The sequence below is a fragment of the Schistocerca gregaria genome, unplaced genomic scaffold (assembly GCF_023897955.1).
Source record: "Schistocerca gregaria isolate iqSchGreg1 unplaced genomic scaffold, iqSchGreg1.2 ptg000461l, whole genome shotgun sequence".
NCBI classification, from domain to species: Eukaryota; Metazoa; Arthropoda; class Insecta; order Orthoptera; family Acrididae; genus Schistocerca; species Schistocerca gregaria.
The window spans coordinates 1-20,085 of NW_026061879.1; the positions used below are offsets into that span (position 1 = coordinate 1).

At 39.8% G+C, this 20,085-nt stretch overlaps 1 protein-coding gene across 1 annotated transcript in view; it reads right to left on the minus strand.

Annotated features, from left to right (window-relative positions):
• Window positions 1–7,284: 7,284 nt before the first annotated feature.
• Window positions 7,285–20,085, minus strand: part of LOC126313022 (Fanconi anemia group I protein-like) — a 219,071-nt gene continuing 206,270 nt past the window's right edge. The window contains exons 19-22 of the mRNA XM_049992250.1: window positions 17,807–17,990; window positions 17,489–17,705; window positions 13,641–13,713; window positions 7,285–7,482 (exon numbers count right to left, since the gene is read on the minus strand). Of these exons, the coding sequence (XP_049848207.1) occupies window positions 7,285–7,482; window positions 13,641–13,713; window positions 17,489–17,705; window positions 17,807–17,990 (672 nt within the window). The remainder of the gene's footprint in view (window positions 7,483–13,640; window positions 13,714–17,488; window positions 17,706–17,806; window positions 17,991–20,085) is intronic.

Here is a 20,085-nt window from a genome sequence, read left to right on the forward strand (position 1 = left end):
ACACTAGATCGCGTGTTGGGCCGAGGGGGACGGGGAGGGCCGAGGGGGCCCCGAGGGGGACGGGGGGGGCCGAGGGGGCCCCGAGGGGGACGGGGGGGGGCCCCGAGGGGGACGGGGGGGGCCGAGGGGGCCCCGAGGGGGACGGGGGGGGGCCCCGAGGGGGACGGGGGGTGGCCCCGAGGGGGACGGGGGGTGGCCCCGAGGGGGACGGGGGGTGGCCCCGAGGGGGACGGGGGGTGGCCCCGAGGGGGACGGGGGGGGGCCCCGAGGGGGACGGGGGGGGGGGCCCCGAGGGGGACGGGGGGGCCCGAAGGGGACGGGGGGGCCCGAAGGGGACGGGGGGCCCCGAGGGGGACGGGGGGCCCCGAGGGGGATGGGGTGGGCCCGGGGGCGGGGGGACTGGGGGACGGGAGGCCGGGAGGGGGACCGGGGGGGGGGGGGACGGGTACTCACCATGTCTTGTCTAGTATCCTGCCCTATCCTTTCCATTTCTTTCCATATCTGTGTGACAGCAGGCAGTCCCCTAATGCAGGCAGTGGAAGATTGTTAGTAACCAGGACAACAGTCATAAACAGAGGCCTTACATCTGAGGCATGGATAGTGTTACGTAGCTGAAGTGAAGACAAGCTGTCTAAGGGTTAAGGTTCTGAAATAAAACCTTGCCAGGTGTTCACGCCATGAAGTGGCATCCCCACCAGGACACTTGGGGGCTTTAGGTTGATAAATCGCACCACCAAAAAATGCAAATCACAGAAACTAAAAGGAGAAATAACTGGATGGATTGTATGGGTGTAGCATTTGGCATTAAAGGAAAATCTTTATTGGATTTTGGAACGCATGAACACAGAGAGACAGGAGGTATAAAAAAGGTGAGCTGGAGAACAAAGGATTGGACATATTGGGATTTCATAAAATAAGGTGGCCAGAATCTGAGAAAGTTCAAACACAAAATGGTGAAGCGCTGCTGTATGTAGGAAAGACAGGTGAAGATTAATTGTATAGGGTTGGTGTAAGCGTCTTGCTAACACACGCGAGACAGATTAATACAAGTAACTGTATGCTTTAAAACAAATGTGGGAAATATCACTGTAATTTAGTGCTATGCAGATAGTAAGCAGCTGAAGGAGAATTAAAAGATGCATTTTATACAGATTAAATGTAGTTCTTAGACAAACTAATAACAGAGACATAAAAATTTCAATGGGAGACTTGAATGCAAAATTTGGTTCAGAGAGAATAGCTTGAATACATCTTGAGTGTACATGGCATTGGGAACAGAAATGCAAATTGTGAACTGCTGATAGATATGTGCATTGAGCCTGGCCTAATCATTGAAGGCACAATGTTTTCACACCACAACTCACAAGACAACATGGGTCTCACCAGATCATGCCACTGTCAACCAAATAACCGTAAGCCATAAGTTTCGGTTCTCTCTGCTAAATGTCAAAAATAAGAGACGAGTGGACATTTAAAGTGACCACAACAGTAGCAAGTAGACCAAAGCTCACAGGAGCAAAAGTAACTGATACCGTAAGGTTAAAAACAAACATAGCAAAGAAAGATTTGCCCTTTCAATACCAATCAGATTCCAGATCCTCTGTGATGAAAACTTTATGCAGGAAGCAACCGAAACAAACTGTCAAAACCTTAGGACACTATATAGATGTTGGAAAGAACATTGTACGATTTAAGACACATCAAAGGAAAGAATGTATCTCTGTTGACATGTGGAATAAAATTAAGAGCAGGAAAGAACTAAAACAAAAGTTTAATCTTTGTAAGACAAGAGTGTGGAAGATCAAAATGCATAAAGACTACATGGAGGCAAACGAAAGAGTGAGCATGGGAATAAGGCGAGATAAAAAGAAATGAAAAGATGACTCAGCGCAGCACAAGAGGGAGCAACACAGGAGAAGACAGGGTGGACAAAAATTACGTCAAGAAATTTTAACCCTGGATAGCTGAAGCTAGTAGGAACAAAAATTACTAATGTTGTGTAGGTCAACAACGCACAATTTTTAAACTACAACCACATGCTCCAAATGGCTGCACGATTTCCCGGTTCCTGTATGCTCTGAACAATGCATGACTGCGAATGCTTTGCCTGCCAGAGATCACGATGCATCCGAGGCAGCTTGCAAGCTCGGGTGGTAGCATGCCAGCCTTCCACTCTGCGGGCTAATCCGCCGGGGTCCTGACACATCCACTGTAATTTCATGATAAGGCGTACCAGTAACAAACCATCAACAGCTGTCAGTTTGCATACAGAAAGTCTTTTACAAATTGTGTCGGCCCTGAAAAGGCCCTTTTCTGTAGCTAGGACATTTTTTACTTAAATCAGGTGCTCGAACAGGCAACCCTCTGATGCGACACAAGCTTGGTAATGTCGAACAGTGTTTTGCCGAACTCTTTCAAACATTCCTGGCATTGCTATGATGCGATTGGTGGCATGTTGATCCCCAATTCCTCTTCGTTTTGGGTGGTTTGCATCCAGGTGGGTAAACTAGAACCTTGAAAAATTCCCACAGGAGAATATCCAGTGGCATGAGGTCTGGTGGTCATGGGGACCATGTCCTACAAGCACTTCTACAAATTACCCGTACGTCAAAGAGTTCATTTAAATGTACGTGCACAGTACGACTGTTATATGAGGGTGCCCCAACATCCTGCAACCACATGTGCAGCCATATGTCCAGGGAAACCTCTCCAGCAGGCCGAGTGGAGTTTCTTGCAGAAAGTTAAGGTAATTTCCCCTGTTAAGTCAAGGAGATAGACAGACCGGCCCAATCAGATGGTCACTCACAGTGCCTGCCAAAATGTTGAGTGAAAATCATTCCTTGTGTCTGTGGACGTACATGACTTGAGGATTTCTCCTTTTCCAGTAATGAATGTTTCAAGTGTTGTAAAGGCCATCCCGATGGGAGGTGCAATCGTTGGTAAACAACACAATGGCAGGGAAGTCAGTATCTCATGCAAGATGTTGCAGAAACCACTAGCAAAACCCTAGCCTGTGTTCATAATTTGTCACAGGATGTAGGTCTTGGACAGGGTGGAAACTAAATGGACGCTGAAAGTCATCCCTCAAAACCTCCGAGACTAACTGATGAGTGACCCCACTAAATGGACGCTGGCAGTCATCCCTCAAAATCTCCCAGACTAACCAATGAGTGACCACCATGTCATGTCCAACCACTTGAGTACTTGTCATAGGTGCTTCCTCAAAGCCCTTGAGAACAATCTCTTCAAATGCAACATCCCATAGTTTTTGAGGTCTTCAAACATCACCAAGACATCCCACTAATGAACCTGTTTCGCCAAGCCACCAGTGAATTGCTGTACACATCTGCGAGTGTGGGTGGCCTCTTGCTGGGTACCATTCCTCATACAACCGTCGAGCTTCATGCGCATTACCATCGGCTAGTCCGTAAACAAAAACAGTATCTCGTTGTTCTTCCAATGAGTACTGTGCTGCCATGCTTGCTGTATGGCTAAATAGCAGGTGGTGTGTGTGTGTGTGTGTGTGTGTGTGTGTGTGTGTGTGTGTGTGTGTGTGTGTCCGTCCCAAAGCGAAACTTACATGTGAATGCCTCTGAAATGAGGTGGAGACAAACAGCAAGATCTATTCGACATGTGTGCATATCATGTTGGGGCAGTGATGGGACGAGGGACATTTGTATGTGTGAACCAACAACCATAGCACTGCTTGTCAACTGACGAACAGCAACAGGGCAATCCAACAGCCAATCGGAGCACATGGCACCAAGTTTCTGTAGTTTAAAAATGGTGTGTTGTCGACTTACACAACATTAGTAATTTTGGTTCCTATTGGCATTCATGACAATTTTTCTCCAGCCTGTATAAAGGTGCTGACAATATCACCAAACAACTGACCATGAATAACTTTAGATGTGAAGGATCAGAATGAGCAAGGATGGGGTGAAGATTACAGTCCAAAAGGCACAGCTACAGAGATGGGGGCAGCATTCGAAGGAGCTGTTAGGCTGTTAAATCATAAAGACAACCAAGAGGTACAGGTGAGAGCTGTTCTAGAGGAAGCTGAAGCAGATCTAGATATAAATCTGCAGTGTCCCTCAATGGACAAAATTAGGAGTGCTTTCGAAAAGCCAAACATGCAAAGGCTCCACGCCCAGGGAATATAGCACCAGAACTCTTGAAAGTCAATATCAAAAGTACTGTTAAAATGCTCCACCCCTTGCTGAAGCATATTTAGCTAAAAGAAAAATCACCAAGGGAGTGCAAAAATGGATTGGTAGTAAAGGTCCCAGAAAGAGAAATTTGTCAAATTGTCTCAACTGGCATGATATTACATTGTCAGTGCCCAAGAAGATCCACAACAGAGTTATTTTAAATAGGATTAAAGATTCACCTGAAGATAGACTGTTTAAAGAACAGGCCAGTTTTGGGGCACAACAAAGTTGTGTTAATGTTATCAGCACTGTTATGACCACATTAGAGTCACCAATGCTTTTTGTACTTGTCCTTGACTCAGTTTTGAGTCACAACAGGTAAGAGATGAGGGATCCATGAACATCTAGAAGATTTGCATTTCCTAGACGACACATTTGTACTAGCCCAAAGGCTGAAAGATGTGAAAGCTAAATTAACTTGTTTTTTAAATGAGGCTGCTGGCTTCAAGATAAATGTAGGTAAAACTAAGAAAATGAGAGTAAATTTTGGAAATATGGAAGTGCTGCTGTTCGTAGGGGAGCAGTAAGTGGAGTTTGTCAGTCCACTCCTTACCAGGGTAATGTAGTGACAGGTTGTGAAGCCGAAGATGATGTGAAGAACCGCATTCAGAAGGTAAATGCTGCCTTCGAACAACTGTCACAAATATGGAGAAACAGAAACATAACATGCAAAACTAAAATTCATATCTTTAATACAAATGTACAAATGTGAAGACTATTCTTTATGCCAGGGAAAGTTGGAAAATAGACAAGGAGATAACACCACAGTTACAGAGCTTCTTAAATAGGCATCTACAGTGGCCAGAAAAAAATGAGCAATGAGGCTTTCTGGGGGGGGGGGGGGGGGGGGGGGGGGCAGAACATACAGAAGAACAGATATGTGAGACAAAGTGGAGATGGCAGAGGCACACCTTGAGAAATCCGGATAGTGCACTCGAGAAGAAGGCATTGGAATGGAATCCCCAAATAACAGGGGAGACTGGTAGGCCTAGGTACATGGACGAGAACGGTGGAAGGGGAAGCAAGGAAAGTTGAAAGGACTTGGGCGGAATAGAGGGAAATTGCCAAAGACAGAGATGGGTAGCAAGTTCTCTGTATACCCTATTCCCTCACAGCCGTCAAAGGAATTAACTAAGTATCTTGTGAAAGCCTACTTACAAAGTTTCAAAAACTAGTACTGAGTGAGGAATTCACAAACATACTGCAGCTCCTTGTGTACTGGTCCTGTAGCAACCATAAATACAAAATTAGGATAATCACAATATACAGAGAGGCTTTTAAACATCATTCTTCCGACTCTCTTTGTGAGAGGAATGGAAAGAAGCCATAACCACAGTACAATGACGCCTACTTTGTATTGTGCACTTCACAGCCTCATACAGAATATAGTTACAAACAAATTAAGAACAGAAAAATGTTACTGACTGGCAATGATTTTGGCATAGTGTCCTTCATCTGCAGTACAGCTATCTGTGACCAATGCCGTCTTGATGACGAGACTGTTTACACTTTCAATTATTTATTGCACAAGAACCAAACATTGTACAGATATCATACATATGTCATTTTGAAGAGAAACCCTGAGGGCATTTTTTCCCCATGTATACCACCACAGTTTGGTAATTTACCAATAGTCAGTGCTAGTCGCAAACATGGTGATTTCAAGTGCGGAGAGAGCTTTCTGTGTGTTGGAGTTCGACAAAAACAAGTGTGCTACAGGTGTTCAGTGGATGTTTAGAACCAAGCTGGTAAGAAGCCACCCACAAGGAAGGCCATTTACCACTGGGACAACAAATTCGTTACAATGGGTTGCCTGTGCCCGGCAAAGAGAAGTGGACATCCCCGTGTGAGTGAAGTGAATGTGAAGCGTCTATGAGAAAGATTCATAAGGCGTCCAAAAAAATCGGTGTGTCGTGCATCCCGTGAACTCGAAATGGCTCCAATGACAGTGTGGAAAGTCCTGTGACAGAAGCTGTATATGAAACCATTCAAATCAGAGCTAGAGCAGAAGCTCAATGACAACTACAAAAACAAGTGTCTTCAGTTTTGTTCTTAGTTGCAACGATTGAATGATGATGAGGATGACACTGATCACTTAACTTTTAGTGAAAAGGCCACTTTTCACATTAATGGGAAAGTGAGCAGAGGTACAAAGCATCCACACGAATGCATTGAATTTGAGCGTGATTCCCCGAAGATAGATGTTTTTTATGCCTTCTCACGTCGAAAACTGTACTGGACATTCTTCTTTGACAAGAGCACAGACACTGGATATTCCTACTTGGATACGTTGCAGCAATGGCTGAAGCATCAAATTCAATCGGACTCTCCATCTTTCAGGAGAATGGGGCTCCACCCCAGTTTGCCGCATCGATGGATTGGCCATGCTACAGAAGGGGACAGCTGTTTCATGAAATGGCCTCCCGATTGCCAGATCTCACTCTGTATGACTTTTTTCTGTGGAGACACATTAACGATCTGGTGTACATACCACCTATACCAAATGATGTAGCAGAGCTCTGGGAGAGAATACGGGACACGACTGCCACAGTCGACGATGTAATGCTGGGATGGGTACGCCAAGAATTCGATTGCCGTATTGTCTGCCAGGTCCCTCATGGTTCGCATATCGAATGTTTGTAACAAAAACTTCCAGAGCTTCTCTTCAAAATGCAATATGTTTGACATCTGAACAATGTTTATTTCCTGTGCAATAAATAATTGAAAATGTTCCCGGACTTTATGTACACCCTGTATTTCGAAGCAAATCAGAAGTAGATTTTAACCCTTTTACAAATACAGTATGGTTAAGTGAGTATGAGGTTCCAAGCTCTTTAAAATAAATAAATAAATAAATAAAAAACACGGAGTGGATCGTGTAAAGTTTCAAAATATAGTAAAATAGAAGGGCTGCAATTTGATGGTGTCCCTTTATTTCAGAAAAAATGGGGGCAAGGAGGAATTTTAGGACTTTCACTCTAAATTCAAATTTTGCAGATCGAAATGGCTAAGACAGGAGAGTTTTCATCAGTTTGATTATACTTCTGCTATCACAATTTGCTCCTTTTTTATTTTAAGGATTAAAATGTGCAAATGACCAATGCAAAGTATTTACCTTAGTTTTTGAGGAGAGCTTTATTATTAGTTGTTCAAACTGCTCTCTCTCAAACAGTAAACTAGTCCTGGATTTAGCCCCTTTTAAAACCTTCGATTTAAGTGCAAAGTTGTTAGCCTTTTTGTTTTTCTTTCCTCCTTCTTCTCCTTCCATTTCCTGCAAAAAAATCAGATATTTTATGCAGATAATATTGCCAGAAGTATACATATAATCAGTACACAGCATACAGTAAATAATTTAAGCTTTCGGAAACAGAGAAATGATGTTGAGTGGGTGAGCGGAAAAAGAAGAGGACACGATCTGAGGAAGATTGTTTGTGGAAAAAATGTAGACATTTAATGTATACAGCCTATGATTTAACACATCTATCACAAACTCAAATTACTTTTACTTTATCTAAAGATTTAGGTACTTTGCATTTTAATGTAGCATTTGATAAACAATACTCTTGTGTAGTGACCCTTTTCTACAAATTAACACTGCAAGATATTTAGCTCTGTTATTTAAAAAATTATCACTACATATAGTGTGCAAGTGTGTGTGTGTGTGTGTGTGTGTGTGTGTGTGTGTGTGTGTGTGTGTGTGTGCGTGCGTGCGTGCGTGCGTGCGTGCGTGCGTGTATAAATTATGTGGCAGAACTGCTGATCAGAACTTAGCTTCAGTACAAGGAATGTATAGTACTGCCAACAGACACACTGGCATTTAATTTCCCTTAAAAATATATCTAACAGCACTCTGAATCCCATTTACTGTAAAGGAGATGAAGGTAAGACAGAACAAAAGAAAGAAGAAAATATGAGATAGCACCCAAGAAAAATATCTTCTACTTTTATCACAAGGAGAAAGCTCTTTTTAGTTTAGAAGATCAGTAGAGTGTCGATTATCCGTAGTAATTGGGGGACACGGGTGTTCGGAAAACTGGTTTGTTCGGATAATCGAACTGTACATGTTTATTTGGCAAAAAGAAGTACTGTAAAGTAAATTTATTCATCAAAACAGGCATCACTTTTAGTATTACAAAGTAACATACAAAGGCAACTTCAGTAGGAATATATAGTATGTGGCACAGTTTATTAAACAAAAATATATACATATTACATACGCATTTTGCATGAACAATACACACAGTGTACAATATTAACATTAAAAAAAAATCCTTTATTTTGGTCTGTCTAAGCAAGCCTACACGCTTACGAGCGGCTAAGTCACGTACTTTTTTCATTACAGATATCTGAAACTGGTCAATTTCATCTTGGGCTTTAAACCATCGCAAGGCAGTATCTAAACAAGTGAATGCCTCAGGAGCTGTTGGTATACTTTCATCTTCACTTTCTGGAGCACTGATTGACAAGATGCTTGCGGCGTCATCTTTATCAGTGACGACGTTTACAATCTCGCTGTCCTGCATGATTTGGTTCTGGATCTGAATCATCGATACTCATCCATTCATGAACATCTTCTTCATCACATTCGTGGCAATCTATTTCTTTTAGCATACCGAGAATTGGCCAAGAATTGGCCCAGTGCGGCAACTACTGTGGGAAACTTGGTTTGGGAGTTAGGGGGATGATGGACGGTAGGGTGGGAGAGTAACAGGTGCGAGCAAGTACACAGTTCGGTTAAATGGTTGTTCGATTGATCAACGTTTGGATAATCGACGCTATATTGCAGTTGAAAAAATATTAACAGCAAGGCAAATTTCTATTACGTCTGACCAGAAGCAGCAAAAAACATTCAAGAATAAAGCAAGTAAGGTATGATGAATTCTTAAACAATAAATAAATAATAATGACAAAGAGAGATCAGTTTCTTGATAATGAATTTCTGGCCATTAAAACTGCAACGCCAGGAAGGACAGCAAATAATGAAATTTTATTTATTGTACATACATAATATTTAGGAAGAATGCATAATTAAATGTGTAGGTAATCAAAGAGTACACAAGGTGCAAAATTTAGTACACAGGGCTGCAACTACCAGCAGCAATAATGGCTCTAACCCAGTTACGCATAAAGTTGAACTGAGCCTGAATGACAGATACGGGTACACACTTCATGTTGCTTGGAGTTCATAAATCAAAGTGCTTGGATGTACGACACAGTCCCTCGTTTTAACACAAAAAAATTGTAATTTCTGTTGCCCAAGTTACCAGCTATATGACCTAGAAGTGATTAAGTTGTGTATCCAACAGCAACGCATAGCACCCATACCAGAAACTGAACCCATATGATGATGTTGAAAGCAATCTGGTATTGTTAGCTCTCCACAGCACCAGTCTTGTGTCCAACGTTGCCATTATGTGCACCACTGTAGGTGCACCTCTCTCTGATGAAAGCTGCATTAATGCTAATAGTCCATGGCACTCTGCACACTATCGGGTCTATCGCAATTTCATGTGGATGACTGTCTTGTTGCAAATAAGCCTGTTTCCTGGTTCAAGGTAAGTGAAAATCATGCACTTTTTGTATGGGGCTGTCGAGATCCAGAAGCAACTCATCCTGTATTCGTAAGACAGCCATCGTATTTTGACTGATCATGGAACAAAATCTGCAGTCCCTATAGGCTACTATTCTGAAACTGTTGAATTCCAATGTGCTGGCAGATATTTCTATTTCTTACAAGACATGTAGCACAATTTTCTTACAAATAAAGAACATTCAAATAAGATTTCTTAAAGAGAAACCATCTGCGTAATTTTACTTTATATACAGAATGTAGATGGAGTTACTTCTACCTACTATGTCTGTTGTATATCCAAACTGAATGCCAAATTAATGTTTAGTGTATGTCCCCTTCATGTTATTGCAAATTTAATGACCCGCAGTGTCGCCGCAGCAATGGTCTGTGGGTGCTTCACATGGAAACAATGATATGCTGAATATCTGGTTAAGACATTCACCAAATGGTCCACAAGCATATCTTCTACTTGTATCTTCCCTGCTCTCCATTCACTAACCATTACACCAGCCCTGGATGGAACAACTCAGCTACATCTTTAACAAATGCTTTGGGAAAACAAACACACACACACACACACACACACACACACACACACACACACACACACACACACCTGAAGTTGTTCCATATGGTTTAATAACATACAGAAAAATCTTGTGAATAAAGGAATGTGTAACTATTAATAAGAACAATTTGAATCTGCAGGTCAACATTGCATATTCAGAAGCACACTACATTGATTTTCTAAATTAGAAACTAAAATATTTCTCCAGAATCAGTCATCCCCATGTACCGCAATTGCCATGGCTGGTTTTGGCATACAAAACATTGCATTTGAAATTACTCTGCTTATATCACTGGAAAAATCTTAATTTTAATGACTCTTAACATCAACTATGATCATTATGTTGACCAAGAACAGGAGACAGCAAAGTACTGAACATGAGGAGCTGTACTGAATCTAGGGGAGTTAATGTTCCCTCATTTCAATTTAATTTTATCCATGTGCTGTTGTCTATAAATGTGACCCGCCATTTCTCTTGCAGTGTTATAACAGAAACTATTAAACATTAGTACTTCAAAGAAATGTTATCAAACATTCATCAGAAACCTCTCTCATTCTTATATGAATCAACCTTCAAGTGTCTTAAGGAAAACACGGATTCAGTGTAGAAAATATATTTACTTTGGGATTGGGCTTACCACAATCACTAAATACAGATTTCTATTTCTATATCAAAATTTCTACATGTAGTGGGATCTGAAAATAAGACAATAATGGCTCTAGCACTATGTTCTTTTATCCTCATTTTTTGTATCCTTCAGAAGAATAAACCACAGCTGAGCTTCAGACATTTTCAACCAGCAATATTTTACATAAAATCAAAACCAGAGCCAATGCTTCCAGTAACTCTTCAGTTACTGTATATTCCCAATTATAAGACAAGCTTTCTACCCAAATTTTTCATTCAGAAAATACAGGGTCAACTTAAAATTTGCTGATTACGCTATTGGTGCCAAGTTCAACATTTTTACAATTGTCTAATAGACTAATGTAGGGGACAACTTACATTTACAGCCGAAGCCTGACAAATTGCAGCCACTTGCAGTACTGTCACATTCTCACATCCAACAGACGCAAAATCTACTATGTGACACTATCATCCCATTAATTACGCACAACTGACGTGCTGTCAACCTTTGAGCCTTGTGCATCCATCCAGGCCAGAGATGGTGAATGGTTGTAATGATAAGTGGGCTCATACTGCCAAGTTGTTTGTAAATTTAACTCGATTTTTGTAGTCATGGCAACAACATCACATAGCCTATCAACCTTTGATGTTTCGTTTCATTCCCCCAATGCCCAGCTGGTTCTATAAAGCCAATGAGAGAGCAGTGGGCAGGTGGTATTTTCAGAAGCAAGAGACACTGTAACATTCTCATGTCAGTACAGAGCCAAAATCTGATATGTATTCAGAAAGGAAGATCTGTGTTCTCAGGTCTCACTGTAAAGATTACCTCATAAACAGAACCATATTTGGAAGCAATAGCAAAATATTCGTGACAATAAAGCTATAAATTTCACAACTGTACTACTAGGATGATGATGATGATGACTGAAAACAGTGATACCACAGACTACAGGATTTTATTTCTCCAAGTATTATTAAAATGCAGACATTCAATGAATGGCTTAAGTATAGGATAGGTATAATGTTAAGTTTTTGGCAGATACTTTACATCAATAAAACAGTTTGTAAGTAAGTTAAAAACAAAGTTTTCTCAAGAAGGGGGATTGTGGAGGGGGGGGGGGGGGGGAGAAGGGGGAGAAGAGAGAGAGAGAGAGAGAGAGAGAGAGAGAGAGAGAGAGAGAGAGGGGGAAGGTTCATTTTATATTCAGGGTCATCCTATACTCAGGTAAATATGATACGTCACAAATGCCAGAGCACTGCATATGACTTTAAATTTTACATCCATGAGTGTCTAGAAGGTGGCAGGATGCCAATTAAGCGTTAGTCGATACACAGTATTGCAGTAGGCTGCAAGGCAGGTATTTGAATTTGCAGTGTACTCTGTTTTCTGGGCATTAGACTGATGTTCTCTCCAGCAGATGAAACTTCAGCCACAGAATATCCCTTGGTCCATGGGCTAATGTCCACAAAACAAAATTCAGCAAGGATAAAGAGTATTCCCCAACAAACATTTAGTAAACAGCTATCACTGCAAGATGGCATGTGTTAACTTTTGTGATTTTTATGGGCCGAGGGATTGTCCACAAAGTTCATCGTGAAATGCATCTCACATATGGTGAGAACTGTATTTACTGGAAACGTGTTATTCAGCTGGATACAGGAAGTCAACAAAAGCCAAGAAAGTATCACAAACAAGGAATGAGCCCTGTATAGTCAGTGGATTTTATCAGTGATGCCTCATTATAACACGTGGAAGAAATGATTCATGAAGGTTATTGTGTGACAACAGATGACATGGCACGTGGTCCCCGAGGCACAATGCACAACATAAATTGCCACCAGCAATTGAATTTTCATAAAGTTTGTTAACATTGAATTCACCACTGGTTGACTACAGAACACAACTAGAACTGACTGGGCCTATGCATGTAGTACCTCATTGATTACATTAAAAAAGGGGAGGGTTTCTTAATGCAGACCTTTACAGTGGATGAGTCATAGGTTCACCATTATCAATCTGTGTTAAAGCGAATCTCTAAGGAATCACATGAAAAAAGTAAATTGAAGATGGCTCCACAAGATTAAGATGGCTGTATTTTGAGACAAGGAGAGTGTATTGTTGCTAAAATTCCAGTCTGAAGGTGAGGCTGTTATTGATTCAGAGTACTGCATCACTCTGGACAACTGGCAGTGGGTGTGATTCTTATGGATGACAAACACATAGATTAATTGGGACTTCTTGGAAAATACACTGTTCAGTTTCGTTTTCGCTGCCAGTGATTTTCATCTGTTTGACCATCTTAAAAGCCATCTGACCGTGCAGTACTTTAAAGACAGTGAAGATGTAGTCTGAGATGTTACTTGCTGGAGATGAAAGCCGCCTTTTTTTCCGGTTTTGTCAAATACAGCAGGAAAAGTGCTTATATTTACTGGGGGAATACGTGGAGAGGCAAAAATAAATTTAAGCCTGGTACATGCTGTACCTCATTTTGCGATTTCACAGAGTTCTCCGATAACTTACAATTTGTTTCTGTTTATTCTTCTATGGTATTTGATATTTATACTATGATACTTCATTTAATTTCTTAATTTGTGTTCTTTAAGTATGAATAATCGATACTTCAGAAGCTCAAAATACAACAAAATTAAATTTGACATTACCTCAACATGTGATATAAGGGCATCGTAGTTTCTGGCTAAATGCCTGCCTGCCAAAGTAATTACTTGAGTGAATCTGGAAATATTCAGAAAGAAAGAATTTTAAAATATAGTTGTTTCACATCTTCAACTGTACATAACATCATCAAACAAAAAAATCAAAAATTGTTAATAGTAACTCATCAAAGTAAATTGGGAATGAAAGATAAAACTAATTATTGAGTTACTGTATGCATTCTATAGATATAAAGCAAAAGACAAACATCCAGATTCTGGATTCATAAATTTCTGTAAACACATCAGAATTACTACACATTATACTTGAATACATTTTTGTGAAATTTGTATCAGAGTTTAGAATTACGATAATGCTTATATAATATTCTCACTCCTGGACAGTCACAAAGACACACGGATTTTTACAGCAATGGAAAGTTCTGGTAGAACATAAATTATTTAAGAGTAACGGTAACAACTCACCAAATAGCAGCGACATTGACATGTTGACTGACACACAAACAATATTGGAAACTTCACTAGCTTTTGCAGCACGAATCCTATTTTGGGCAAGAGTGTACACTGTACACACACACACACACACACACACACACACACACACACACACACACACAAGCCATTCAGTTTCATTTCATCACAGTTAGTTGCTTTATGAATGGAGCATTATAGTCTCATGAATGATATAGACCCAATCGTAATTTCTACCACACTGTATGGGTATGGGCAGAAGCTAACTCAGAATTGTATAGAACTATCTGACAGACTCTGTCTTGTTTATACTTGTTATGCTTTTAATTTACAGTTCTGGCATTTGCTTTATGGTCAAGGGAAACCTCACAAAAGCCTTTGCCATTTTTGGAGCTATTTTTATTTTATTTCTAGAACCATACTATGTTTTGGGTGACTTGAATTGTCAGAATGTATTCAGTTTCATACAACTTGGTTCGTGAACTGCAACTCCTGCATGGAGTATTACACATGCAATCAGTTCGGATTAATGGTACAAATACAATTATTACTTCCGGTGTTATCAGAAAGCTTACAGTCATGAACTTATTGGTAAGGCTTACATCACACATGGAAGAGTTCAATTTATCTCCTCTATTCTTGGTTTCCTCTTCAGCGTAAAGATTTCATTACCATACCTCTGGTGTTTTCATTTTATCACACGGTAACTGTGTAATGGACAGTCTTTTGGAGCAACTTGTTAGTAATTTTTCATCCAAACTCAAGTCTTTTGTTTACATTTTCGAAGTTTGAATGTTTCCAGCTGTGAATAGATTCAATATAAGGGGGAAAAAACTGACATTGTTTGTGGAATATATACGACAATCCGATACTCAGTGATGACAATACTGACAGACTGCTAGTCTGGGATTACCTGCACAGTGTTTGATTATAGGGAAGGGGAAAGGACAATGCAGATGCATCAGCAGGATAGAAGGCATGTTTAGTACTGGAGAGAAAGAAGGGAGTGGTGTAGACAGGTGGAGGACAGGGCCTAGTGAAAGCTGAGGCCCGGGTTGACAAAAGCAAAGGATATGTCACAAGGACAGTTTCCACCTGCACAATTCAGCAATTCTATCTTCTTCTTCCCCCACCCCCTCTCCCAATTGTGCCTCCTATCTGCAACTCAATACTCACTTCATGTGACGTGTAACAATCTTATCCTTTCCATATTATTGTTGGTTGGTAAGGTGGTGGACTGAAGACATTCTATTTTAGGAGAATAAAATTGCATCTACTTAGGTTCTTGTTACCTCCTAGAGTGGTCATAAGAAGTGCAATACATATTTAAACACTTTTCTGCAAAGTGAATCAGAACTAAATTCTGCTAAAATTGTTTGTACATATTTTAATTACTCACAGATATCCACTAATAAAAAATCATTAGAATCCTTGCAGTGGTAAAACTTATTACACAAGCTTTTGTTTCTATAATTCCATGTATGATTTCTGGATTATTGGCTGAATGTCTAACGTATTGTGAGCAAACTCAGCTGGCTTCCAAAACTGAAGAGAGACTTACAGAATGTGAACTCCAAGCTTTTCCTAACATATAGTCTGTTCCAACTGTTTGCAGCACTGTGGCAAGTTACAATCATCCAAACCAGCTGACCACCTGGCTGCATTTCATGTAAATATTACAACATGCCTACACAACTCAGCACATAAATACAAATTTTTACTTCTTCTCCCTCTTTATTGAATTCATAATTTTCAGGAAGATCACAGGATGTAATGGCACCAGACATTAGAAAATAAAAATGAGCTAACTAGATAAGTTTTCCTGCAGACACTGTTTGTGTGGTAGAGGTAATGGTACATTATATTCAATACACAATGTCCAACACTGCTGACTGTTAATGTTCGATACTTAGGCTATGTATAAGGAACTGGAAAAACTGGTCTGCATTCTTCCTCAATCTGTGATGTATATAGACAAGTACTACCATCCAGAAGGGTCATCCACTTCTGAAAACCCAGCGAGGTGGCACAGTGGTTAGACACTGGACTCGCATTCGGGAGGACAACGGTTCAATCCCGCGTCCGGCCATCCAGATTTAGGTTTTCCGTGATTTCCCTAAATCGCTCCAGGCAAATGCCGGGATGGTTCCTTTCAAAGGGCACGGCCGAATTCCTTCCCCGTCCTTCCCTAATCCGATGAGACTGATGACCTCACTGTCTGGCCTCCTTCCCCAAAAAAACCCCAACCCCACTTATGAAACTCAAAAAAATATTGAACTTGATCAATAAATGACATTTGAGAATTAATAAATCACTGATGCCAATAAGCAATGAAGAAGAACTGGCAATATGGCAAGGAAGTATGGCAGTGTTACAACGACGATGACGACCACCATCATCACCACCACCACCACCACCACCACCAGGCTAAGTGTTGTATCAAGGGGGGGTAAGATGTCAAATGGGACAACTTGGAGCAGGAGAGACACCACAGGACATTTTAATTTCCACTGTGTATACTTTTAAAAACAAATTCATAAAACTTTGTCAGAATGACCAGAAAAGATTCAAGATTTACACTTATACTGGTGGAAGTTCAAAAATATAAGAAAATAATTTATTTTTTGACATTTGTATTTCACCTTTTTCACTTATCATTGGCTGCATTTGTTGCTACAGGTACACTTTTCTTCATAAGTAAGGGAGATTCTTCGATGCATTTTTGCACAGCTTACAAACCATACTTACAGGTGTATGAAACTCTAGAATTTTCCAAATCTATTAAAAACTGTGGTAAAAATTGAGATAATTAACTACACAATTTGAGTTTTTTCTAAACATGAAATTTAAAATATAACAGCACATTCATTTTTTCATAAATTAAATAATTTCTAGAGTTTCATACACCTTTAAGTATGGTTTGTATGCTGTGCAAAATTCATCGAAGAACTCTCTTACTTATGAAGAAACGTGTACCTATAGCAACAAATGCAGCCAATAGAAGTGAAAAAATGATGGACTTTCACATGTAAAAAAAATTATTTTGTTATGTTTTTGAACTTCCACTGCTATAATTGTGAATCCTGAATCCTTCCTGGTCATGCTGACAAAGTTTTATGAATTTATTCGTAAAAGTATGGACAGTGGAAATTAAAATGTCCTGTGGTGTCTCTCCTGCTCCAAGATGGCCCATTTGACGTTCTACCCCCCTTAAGGCGGTATGGAGGTATTTATAGCCACACTATGTGAAATATGTAAAACAGCTTTTTTTTAATGGCAATAATGTAAATAATTATATCTTATAGAGACAATAAATTGCCGAAGTTATTACTTGAGGAGGAGGAGGAAAAGAAACAACAACATACCTTGCTGTCTGAAATGCTGGATCCAGCTTCGATGATCTTAGGCAAAAATATTTTGTCAATGTTATAAGAGTTGTGTACAGAGAAGTCAGCAGCCTAAATAATGTTGCACTTGAATTTCCAGTTGGTACTGCCATTTTTGTGAGGTTATTAATAACAGTAACATAATGACTTACATGGCAGCAGACATCACGTTCTTTGCTTTTTAAAAATTCTTGGCCTATATGCAAACAAAAATACTAGAGTTAGATCCTCATAAAACTATATGTATTTATACAATGTTTCTGTTTCTGAGCACAAAATAAAGATATTTATACTTACGTGATTCAATACTATACTCTGAAGAATATGCACGTGCTGTGTATTCTGACTGTAGCCTTTCAACAACCCAGTTAATATCAGAAAGGCTAATGCGCAGCACATTACAAAAAGCAATGAGAGCAGCATCTTTGGAATTATCAGTCAAAACACCAAATCGAGTGAATTTGTCTTTCCCAGCAGTTGCCTAATTAAAGAAGATAAAGATATATTATTAAAATAAAACAATGGAAAATCATGGATGGCATAACAACAATACAAAAAGGATACACTGCTATTTACCAAGTAGAAGGAAGTGTAGAATGGCAGACCGGCACATTTAATAAAACTCATCATATTATTTATTTTTCCCCCATCAAAACAAGATTTTCTGAACTGCACATATGGGGATGGCTCCTTACAACATATCCTTTGTTCGTGTAACAGTCCTGGCCTCAACCTATGCTACTCCTTGTCCTCTCCACCTGTCACTACCCTATTCCTTACTCCCATTACAACACTATCCTACACACAGTCGTTCATGCCACATACATAGTGCTTCCTCTTCCTCTCCTCTCGCCTTTGCAGCCCTCAGCACAGCCTTCTAATGCTGTACTTAGCAGGCCTTAGCCATCTCCCGACCACTTGTATGCTCCCATCAGCAGCACTAGATCTTCCCTCATCCCTGTGTGTGTGTGTGTGTGTGTGTGAGCGCGCGCACACACACTCACTCTCTCTCTCTCTCTCTCTCTCTCTCTCTCTCTAAGTCTGATGAAATACTTAGTCAAGTAGCTAAATATCTAGCAGTCTTTATTCAATGTGCCTTAACACCACTGCTATGTGGCGAGGGGGCAATCTGTCCTTTTCATATTGTTGTTAATGTTTCAGTAAGTTTTTCTCTAAAAACTTAGCTAAAAAAGATGAAATAAAATAGATACAGAATTAACAACACTAGTTCCATTAATTTTTAGTGTATCAGAAATGAGCAATGTAAATCAAAAATTTATCCAACTGTTGTGTCATACGTCACCCACAGTGATTGGCTTGCATCTCTGGCAGTTGCATGAAACCTGTTACTCATTATTTTTTTTACTGCTCCTCTTTTTTGTGTATCAAGAGGCTACATAAAGAACTGTTTATATCTCCGTCTACATTCAGAAAACTGAATGGTGTATTATGAAGCTAAATTTAACACTGTTTGCTTAGAAAGGTATGTGATTTCCAATGCATTGCAACATTGAACATACATTTGTAAGGAAACATGTACTGCTGAAATTAGACCCAAGGGAATATTCTCATACAGTTGCAGTAGTAGCTTTAAAACTATTGAAGAGTGATTCTTTTAATTTTTGTGCATCAATAGGTGGTTTTCCACCATAAGACTCAGCACTCTTTGCTTTGGTCTTAGATATTCTCTTACATTGTTGAACTGCATACTGAATTGTTGTAGTTTGAACACTTTCATTCAATACTCTCATATGGCACGATCTTCTGAGGCAATGCAGCTATGCTAAAAAAGGATTTGTTTTGCAGTTGTGTGCAGGAAGAATATTGTCTTAAGTCTATAACCAAATACCTTACAGGAGCCCCTTCAAGAAACTTGAGATTCTTACATCCACATACCAAATCATTTATTCACCCACAGTTATTGGTGGTTATTAATAAGAGTGAATTCTGGATAACTGTCACAATAAAAATAACAATGATAATAATAATAATAATAATAATAATAATAATAATAATATCCTCACAGACTTTGCATTCCTGTCTGTGGCCCAGAATGGAGTTTCATATTGTACCAAAAAAAAAAAATCATTAACAAGTTGCATCAGACAAGACACTGGGAATCCCAGCTATTAAAACATAAAAGACTATCCTACTAACCACTCTTCATATAATTTATTTGGACATGGGAATGTAAATTTGAGTTAGCACTAATGTTCATGTTGTAAGGATTTTAACTTTTCTCTCAATACACACAGCTGATAGCATTCTCTGAAATAACGGGAAGTACACAAATTCCTTGGGTGAATGAGAAGAAGAAGAAGAAGAAGAAGAAGAAAACAGCAGCTGAGCAGTGCAAGAGGATGAACACAGATATTGTGTCAAAGTAACTGATATTCCACTACGCATATCTTTGTGATTTATAACACTAAAAATAATAATCTAGAAGTAATTAATTTAATCAACAATGTAAATAACTCCCTGGCAAGTACTCTGCTGACTGAATGTAGCAATATTACGAAAAGGATAGTTGCTACTTACCATATAGCGAAGATACTGGGCCACAGACAAATGCAACT